Source organism: Mandrillus leucophaeus, unplaced genomic scaffold (assembly GCF_000951045.1).
Source record: "Mandrillus leucophaeus isolate KB7577 unplaced genomic scaffold, Mleu.le_1.0 Scaffold1, whole genome shotgun sequence".
NCBI lineage: Eukaryota > Metazoa > Chordata > Mammalia > Primates > Cercopithecidae > Mandrillus > Mandrillus leucophaeus.
This window is the reverse complement of record NW_012098097.1, coordinates 15,919,687-15,928,181: the sequence shown is the minus strand read 5'-3', so window position 1 is coordinate 15,928,181 and position 8,495 is coordinate 15,919,687. Positions and strand designations below refer to the sequence as shown.

General features: G+C 61.9%; 3 protein-coding genes across 5 annotated transcripts in view; all 3 read left to right on the top strand.

Moving 5' to 3' along the window:
* Positions 1–256, top strand: part of LOC105531266 (myeloid-associated differentiation marker-like protein 2) — a 5,460-nt gene extending 5,204 nt beyond the window's left edge. The window contains exon 3 of the mRNA XM_011969180.1: positions 79–256. Within this exon, the coding sequence (XP_011824570.1) occupies positions 79–256 (178 nt within the window). The remainder of the gene's footprint in view (positions 1–78) is intronic.
* The window catches only part of LOC105551371 (myeloid-associated differentiation marker-like protein 2), a 13,145-nt gene extending 11,389 nt beyond the window's left edge, over positions 1–1,756 (top strand). Inside the window, exons 2-4 of the mRNA XM_011996612.1 lie at positions 624–694; positions 1,290–1,469; positions 1,659–1,756. The gene's annotated coding sequence lies outside the window, so the exon portion shown is untranslated. The remainder of the gene's footprint in view (positions 1–623; positions 695–1,289; positions 1,470–1,658) is intronic.
* Positions 2–4,507, top strand: PYCR1 (pyrroline-5-carboxylate reductase 1). Of its 3 annotated transcripts, XM_011996727.1 has the most exons (7): positions 2–392; positions 624–694; positions 1,290–1,469; positions 1,659–1,880; positions 2,057–2,149; positions 2,313–2,476; positions 3,523–4,507. In XM_011996727.1, exons 1-7 carry the CDS (start codon positions 326–328, stop codon positions 3,683–3,685), a joined length of 960 nt encoding a protein of 319 aa, XP_011852117.1. In that variant the 5' UTR covers positions 2–325; the 3' UTR covers positions 3,686–4,507. The 3 variants fall into 3 exon arrangements, with proteins under 3 accessions (XP_011852117.1, XP_011852268.1, XP_011852195.1); XM_011996878.1 differs by lacking the exon at positions 1,659–1,880; XM_011996805.1 differs by lacking the exon at positions 2,057–2,149.
* The last annotated feature ends 3,988 nt before the right edge of the window (positions 4,508–8,495 follow it).

The following is an 8,495-nucleotide window of genomic DNA, read 5'->3' as shown; positions in this document are numbered from 1 at the left end:
TAGCTCCGGGCGGGGCGGGAGCCCAGACGGGGGACCCCCGGGGCGCCGGGTCCTGCCCGTACTTGTCCCCCTTCCCAGTCATTTCCTCTGCGGAGCCTCTACCCCTGCGGTGGCTGCGGGACCCCTCGCCGCTCAGGCTAGGGGATCCGGAGCAGTTAGCGGGCCAGGGCCAAAGGACAGCAAAGTGGAAAGCCGGGTGGGCACCTGGCTGCGGGAGGAGCGGTCAGGCTGGCACTGCCCTCCTAACTTGCTTTGATCCTGCCAGTCTCATCCCGCAGAGCCGGTGCCATCTGTGGGGGCTTTGGGCCGGGGGTCTCCCGACAGCATGAGCGTGGGCTTCATCGGCGCTGGCCAGCTGGCTTTTGCCCTGGTCAAGGGCTTCACAGCAGCAGGTAGGTCCCCAGGTGGGGGACGGTGAGGCCCCGTGGGAGAGACTGGCCCCTTTCCACTTCTGCAGGGCTGGGGGCTGAAGGTGGGGGCTGGGTCACAAGACCTGAGTCCTGGGGGAACTGGCAGCTTCTGTGTGTTTGGGGCTTTACCTGTGCTGTCTTACTCTTCTTCCTGGGAATGGGGAGGGAGGGAAGCCAGAACTGGCCATGAAGAGGAACTGTTTCCCCTCTCAGGCATCTTGGCTGCCCACAAGATAATGGCTAGCTCCCCAGACATGGACCTGGCCACGGTTTCTGCCCTCAGGGTAGGTGCAGGTGAAAGGGGAAAAGGAGACTGAGTCCCTGTGGGGCTGAGCGTGGAGATGCAGGAGTGCTCCCACCCAGTGAGGGCAGGGGCCCTGGGCTGGAGTCTCATGGACCCTGCCTCCTTGCCCCGCCAATTTCTCTTGGGACCTGGGTGGTGAGAGTGTGTACAGCTAACAGGAGGGTGTTGCTCTGGAATGGAGCTCCCTGCACAGAGTTAAAGTTCCGAGGGGTCCTCTGGGGGCCTGGCAGGTGGGGCCACGGCCGGGCAGCCAAAGAACACACGTGGGGGCTGCTTGAGACCACCACTCACACGTGGAGAGCGGGGGTCTGGGGGACGGCAGTCCGAGGCTGGTGGCAGGGCGGTGGTGTGAATGGAGGCTCCTTTTCTGTCTGCAACAGGGACACATTCCACACAGAGTTCCTCCATTTCTGGGTGGGAAGGGTCATCAAGGCGGTGGTCAGAGCCCTGAGCCCCCAGCCCTGCCCACCCCCAACTCCAGCATTCTCTGTGCCGTTCTACCTGTGGGGCTCTTGGCTTGGTGGGGGTGCAGACAGCCACAGGAACAGGCTAAGCCCACCTGTTGCCCCCCACAGAAGATGGGGGTGAAGCTGACACCCCACAACAAGGAGGCGGTGCAGCACAGTGATGTGCTCTTCCTGGCTGTGAAGCCACACATCATCCCCTTCATCCTGGATGAGATAGGCACCCACATTGAGGACAGGCACATCGTGGTGTCCTGTGCGGCCGGCGTCACCATCGGCTCCATAGAGAAGGTAGCACTGCAGGCCTAGTGGGGTGTGGAGAGGGGCTGTCTACAGCCCTGGCCCTCAGTACTTCAGTTTTCATCTGCAAAAGGGTTGCAGTGTCCCGGCCCACTGGGACAGCTCAGGCACTGCTCTGGGGGGTGGGTGCATCTAGGCACTGCATCCAAGGCCAGACAGACACACTGGTTTCTCTTCCAGAAGCTGTCAGCGTTTCGACCAACCCCCAGGGTCATCCGCTGCATGACCAACATCCCCGTCGTGGTGCGGGAGGGGGCCACCGTGTACGCCACAGGCACACATGCCCAGGTGGAGGACGGGAGGCTGCTGGAGCAGCTGCTGAGCAGCGTGGGCTTCTGCACAGAGGTGGAAGAGGACCTGATCGATGCCGTCACGGGGCTCAGTGGCAGCGGCCCCGCCTACGTGAGGACTGCGGGGGCAGATGGCAGCGGCGGACACTTCCCGGGACCACAGGGCACATCTGTCCCTGCCCCCCTGGGAGGGCCACGGTGGAGGGCTCCAAGGCTGTGGGAACTGGAGCTTGCCCAGAAGGGAAGGAGAAGCCCAGGAGAGAGGCTCAGGGTGCCTTCTCCCCACAGGCATTCACAGCCCTGGATGCCCTGGCTGATGGGGGCGTGAAGATGGGACTTCCAAGGCGCCTGGCAGTCCGCCTCGGGGCCCAGGCCCTCCTGGTCAGTGTGTTTCCTGACCCTCTGGTGGGGCCACTCCTTGCAGGGCCCTGGGGCCTCACTGGGAGGAGCCAAGTGGGGAGTCAGTGGGTGTTGCAGTGGCTGGGGCAGTGCCCTGCAGAGGCAGGTGGGTGCTCACAGCCGTCAGCCTTTCTTCTGGCTGCAGGGGGCTGCCAAGATGCTGCTGCACTCAGAACAGCACCCAGGCCAGCTCAAGGACAACGTCAGCTCTCCTGGTGGGGCCACCATCCATGCCTTGCACGTGCTGGAGAGTGGGGGCTTCCGCTCTCTGCTTATCAACGCTGTGGAGGCCTCCTGCATCCGCACACGGTGGGCCCCCACCCTGCCCGCTTCCCTGGTCTCCAGTCCTTGCATGGCAGAGGCCTCCATCTCGCATACATCGGCTCATTCATGCACTCAGCAGATATGTATTGAACTCTGGCCTGGCGTTGGGCAGGACATGGGGTCCTGAGGTTCCCTGGGTTACCGTGTGCAGTGCTCCTCCCCACCTTCCGTTTCCTGCGAGGAGGGGACATCCACAGAGGGACCCGGATGCTCTGCCCTGTGCTCCCCACATAGGTCCACCATCGTCATAGCCAGGAGCGTCATTCGAGCCAGGGGCCACACCAGTGGGGTGGCAGGGTGGCCAGGCACGTTAGGAAACCTGTGTGCCTGGTTCCACCTTCCCCCTGCCCTCGCTGGGGGATTAAGTTAGACCAGCAGGACACACAGCAGCATCCAGGCACAAGGAAAATTCCATAGAAGGTGAAAGAAGGAAAGAGCAGGCGAGAGAGTTTACTGTATGCCTGGGATCCCACAGCTGGTCAAAGGCAGAGCCAGGGTGAGAGCTGCTGTCCCCAGTTCAGGTCTGCAGGGTGGGTGAGGACGTTTTTCTCGCCACACTGCCCACTCTCCAGTCCAGACGCTCTCAGACTCTGCGAGTGCCACCCTGTAGCAGTGAGGGGAACATGAGGGGCCTGGCCTCACCTCCAGCCTGCAGGAGAGACGGGCATAAACCCACATCCTGTGGTGGGGCCATGAGAACTCAGGTCTGGGGGGTGCTTCGGGGAGATGTGGTGATGCTGAGCTCCAGTGAGGTGAGAGGGAGCCCAGCAGCTGTGTGGGGTGTGTCACTGGCAGAGGGGAATAAGGTGAGGGGAGCCCAGCAGCTGTGTGGGGTGTGTCACTGGCAGAGGGGAATAAGGTGAGGGGAGCCCAGCAGCTGTGTGGGGTGTGTCACTGGCAGAAGGGAATAAAGGTGCTGAGATGAGGGTGACAGCATTGCCCAGGGCTGACACACTGGGAGCTGTGGGCTTCGCTCCCTCTTCCTGGGTGCACGCTTGTGCTCCAAACCCAACCTCTCCCTGCCTCTCCAGGGAGCTGCAGTCCATGGCTGACCAGGAGCAGGTGTCACCAGCCGCCATCAAGAAGACCATCCTGGACAAGGTGAAGCTGGAATCCCCTGCAGGGACCTCTCTGTCGCCTTCTGGCCACACCAAGCTGCTCCCCCGCAGCCTGGCGCCAGTGGGCAAGGATTGACACGTCCTGCCTGACCACCACCCTGCCACCACCTTCTCTTCTCTCATCACTAGGGGGACTAGGGGGTCCCCGATAGTGGCCCACTGTCTGGCTCTGATCAGCGCAGGGGCCAGCCAGGGACATAGCCAGGGAGGGGCCACGTCACTTCCCACTGGAAATCTCTGTGGTCTGCAAGTGTTTCCCAGCCCAGAACAGGGGTGGATTCCCCAACCTCAACCTCCTTTCTCCTCTGCTCCCAAACCATGTCAGGACCACCTTCCTCTAGCGCTCAGGAGCCCGGAGGGTCTTCACCCACTCTTAACTCCAGTGTCAGCTAGCATGGGCTCCTTCCTGAGTGCAAAGGTCAAGGGCCCCCTCTGTGAAGGCTCAGCAGAGGTGGGATCCCACATCCCCTCCTGGCCCCTCCCTGCCCTCCATTCAGGGAGAAACCTCTCCTTCCCGTGTGAGAAGGCCCGGAGGGTCCAGGCATCGCGAGTCCAGCGTGAAGGGCCACAGCCCCTCTTGGCTGCCAAGCACCCAGATCCCACAGACATTTGGGGAAAGGGCTCCTTGGGTTGCTGGTGAACTTCCTGTGGCCACCGCCTCCTGCTCCTGACCTCCCTGGCGGGGTGCTATCACTTCTGTCCTGGCCCTTCCAGTTTTATAAATTGGTTTCCAGCCCCTAGTGCCCTGACTTCTGTCTGCCAGATGAGGAGGGAGGCCTGCCTGTCAGGGAGGGTGGTTACTGTGGATGGAATAGTGGGGCCTTCAACTGATTAGGCAAGGCCTGCCCACATCTTGGAGGGCATCTGCCTTACGGATTAAAATGTCAATGTAATCTAATGCAAAGGTCTGCAGAGTCAAGTATTAGTCTCATGCAACCCCCCCACCCCCGCCAGGAACAGAATAATGTTTGACCAAACGCTCAGGCACCCTGTGGCCCAGTCAAGTGGACACATACAGTCAGCCATCCCAGGATCCCAGGAGGTCCACAGGATTGGAGGAGCTGCTGAGGGTTGGGTTACAAGGGCCAGGGATGCTCTGATTCCTTCAACCAACACATAGTTACTGAGTATGGAGACAGCAAGATGAGGCCCCCTTCCCCCCTGAGGCAGTGCACACTGTGAGGGGAGGCGGGCTGGGTGGCAGCAGGGTGTCAGGCTGTGCAGGGGTTAGGAGAGCTGAGCAGCCTTCTGGAACTTCATCACAGGAACTCATTTCCAGAACCCCCACAGGCCCACAGCAGAATGATGCTTGGTATGTACGAGGCATGTGGAGGGGCGCTTGGGGGACAGAATCCAGCACTTCCCTCCAAGGGAGGGAAGACATGCAGGGGAACAGGAAGGAAACGCTGCGGCAGGGCAGATGGCATGGGTACATCCTCCACTGCCACTCTCCACCTAGCGAGAGTCCTGGCTGTTCCCCACAAACTGAGCACCCATCACACCCAGGCACAAAGGGGATGGCAGGTGGGGTGAGTCCCTGCTGTCTGGCTGGGATCTGGCAGCGCAGGAGCTAAGCAGGGGACACAGATGGCCAGTGCTGGGCCGAGAGTCCCTGCAGGCTCCCCTGAAGGTCCCCTCCTGTGTGGGTGGACGTGGGCATCAGGGCGGGCGGGGAATGCCCTTGTGTCAGGGCTGTGAGCAACAGAATCACCCCCTGCCCCAGCAAAGTGCCCGGCAGTGCTGGGAGACCCTGGCATCCCTCCTACCTGGGCAGAGGTGCCCCCAGAAGAGACTGTCCCACAGGCCACACACCTGTCCCAGGACTAAAGCTGCCCCCTGACCGTTCCCCTCAAAGCCAATTTCCCTGCCAGCGCCACTCTTAGGTGCTGACGCAGAGCAAGATGAGGGGTGTGGGGCTGCCAAAGGTGCTTCTGGTCTGGGGACACAAAGCCAGCAGGCAACATGGGTTTCAAGTGAGGCAGACAGGTCTTGGGCCCCAGAGGAAGCACAGGGAGGTGGGGAGGTGAGGAGGTGGCCAGGGCGGGGGGTGCAGAGAGGCTGTGCAGGGAGGTGTTTGTTTCAGCAGGTGGGCCCTAGGAGCCTTCCCGCTGTGGGTTCCTGATTAAGCAGAGGCAGGTAGAGCCAGAGTCCACAGGAGGCTCCTGACACGCATGAGAAGTCTGGGGAGGTACATGAGGCAGGCTGTGGGGAGGCGGACACCCAGGAAGCCACAGAGTGTGAGGACAGACCCAAGCCAAGCAGCATCACGTTTTATGTGGGTCTGCAGCAGGTCGAGGAGGGAGATGGCTCTGGGGGCCAAGGACCCAAGAATCCTGCTAGGAAGCATCGAAATGCTGCCAGAGGAACCCTACATGGGGCCCTGTGGGCTGGCTGGATGGTGCTTTCCCTGCTCCTGTCACCAGCAGCTCTGACACCTCTCAGTCCTGTAAAGTCCCCTCCAAAAATGAAGCAGTTTGGAGTGAGTGCCTGGCAAGCCGGGTGGGCCCTGGAGGAAGAGCTGCCCACCTCTGCTTGGCTCAGCTTCTGCCCCAGTTTATTGTTCATTTTATTTTACTTTTTTTTTTTAGAGATAGGTTCTCTGTCGCCCAGGCTGGAGTGGTCGTATGATCACAGCTCACTGCAGCCTGCAACCACTGGGCACAAGCAGTCCTTCCACCTCAGCCTCCTGAGTAGCTGGGACAACAGGTGTGCACCACCATACCGTTTTTTTTTTTTTTTTGTAGTGATAGGGTATCTCTATGTTGCCAATGCTGGTCTCACACTCCTGGGCTCAAGCGATTCCCCCACTGCCTCCCAAAGTGCTGGGATTACAGGCGTGAGACACTGCAGCTGGCTTGCCACCGTTTCTTGGTTGGAATTGCCCTGACTCCAGCTTGCCAGCTGGGGCCCTTGCCCTGCCCATTCTGCCACTCCTCTTCAGTGCCCGGCTGACCCCTGTCCATGGTACTTGTGCAGGACAGGCTCAGGCTCCAGAACAGCCCTTGGCCAGGCCGAGATGGGAAATGTCCACCCTGGGAGGGCCCTGCCTGGAGACCAGGAAGAGCAGGGCTGGACTGGACCCATGTCTGGGTGTGGACGCTAGCACCTGCCTCCCGGCAGCATCTGGTTGAGACCTGCTGCTCTCAGGAGAAAACAACGGGGTCTTAAGGTCAGTCCCACAGAAGGTGTAGCCTGGGGCAGGAGGATGCTGGGGAGGTGCCTGCGGGAGGGAGGCGTCCGGCTGTGATGGGAAGTGAGCTCCTGGAGGTGCAGCAAAGTCCAATCAGGGAGTCAGGCCTCAAGGTGGCACTTAAAGCTGGTCATGGAGACGACTGCGTGGAGTGAGAGGGATGCTTGGAAACCCGTGGGCCTCTCTCACAGTATCCCTCTCAGTAGAGTAGCCTTTTGTGGTTCTGGTGGCCTCATGGGCTTTGGCCCACGCATGGCTGCACCACCGTTTCCAGGGACAAGTGCCCCAGGCTGTCTGTGGGGAGCTGGCCAGGAGCCACTGGGGAGGTGACATCTTCATGCAGAGCCAGTGCTGGCCCTCACTGACCATGCAACACCTTGGGCTCTCTAGGATGACAAGGAGACAGGTCCTGGGGGTTTGGCTTGGGCTGTTTCCACGAGGCACCTCCCTTCCCTCAACACCCTTTCTACAAGCCACTGTCTGCTACTCTGCAGATGACCTGGGACCCCCACCCACCCCAAGAAGATTCTGGGGTGACGGGCAGCAAAGGAGCCTGGGCAGTCCCCGAGTGTCCTCCTCAGCCCATCCCACCCATCTCTGTGACAGTGCGGGGGCGAGGAGGGGGAGCGAGGCTCCGTCCCAGGAGTAGAAGACAGCACCACAGTGAGGACGATTCATAAATCCGTTCCAAGTCGGCACGGAGGGTGCAAATGAGAGCGGGCTCGACCCTGTGAGGAGGAGTCGGGGTGCGGGAGTGAGTGGGGACAACCTGGTGAGTGTCTGCCGCGGGTTGGGGGCTGCCAGCCCCAGGGCCAGTCACCCCTGGCTCCTGACGGCACCGTGGCTCCAGCTCCCGCTGTGTGGCACCGATGGCGGGTCCCGAGGAGACTCGGGGGCCCGCCAGGTGCCCGCTGTGTGGACCCGGCCCTCACAGCCTAGCAATGCACGACTGCCCACTCCCACGAAGCAGGATGCCTAGCAGCTCAGGGCGCCCTGCCCAGCCAGCCCAGTGTGGTGTGGTAGGATGAGGACGGGAGCAGGGAGGAGAGGCAGGAAGCGGGGCTGCACTCCCGGCCTCAGGGCCCCGTGTGCTGTTTTGTACACTACGGTTGAGGCCTCGGAAGCCACGCCAGGACCATATCATGCCCCTAGAGCCTGTGAGACTCGGGCTGTGCCCAGAGCAGGGGGTGCACGACCCCGACGACCAAGGACACCACCATAAGAACCACACGCAGCCCCACAGCGCACATGGCGACAACGTGCTGTGGGGCTGGGAGGACTTTCTGGGGTCTGGCAGGGACGGGCGGAGGGACGCTTCCGAGCCTTACACCGCACGGCTTCGGGACTCCGGGGCCGGCCTCTGTCCACCTGCATCATTCACGGACGGAGCCCAGGAGGACCCCACAGCCTGTCCCCGCCCCTTCCTCCCCGCTCACCTGCTGGCGGGGCAGCCACCCTTCCCCTCCCCGGCTTTACAGCTGCGAAGGGAAGAGGGTGGAGGAGAAAGTCCAGACACGGGATCCCCCGTTTCCCTTCCTCCTGAGTCCTCGACCCCTGCCGCTGGGCATCTCCAACAAGCAGCGAAGTCTTCCCCGGGCGGAGCTCTGGGCACACGTGGCGCAGGAGGGGCCCGGGCAGCTCCGGGTCTGCTTCGGGGTGGGGGGGATCGCCCCTCGCTGCTGGGAGCTGCCAGGCC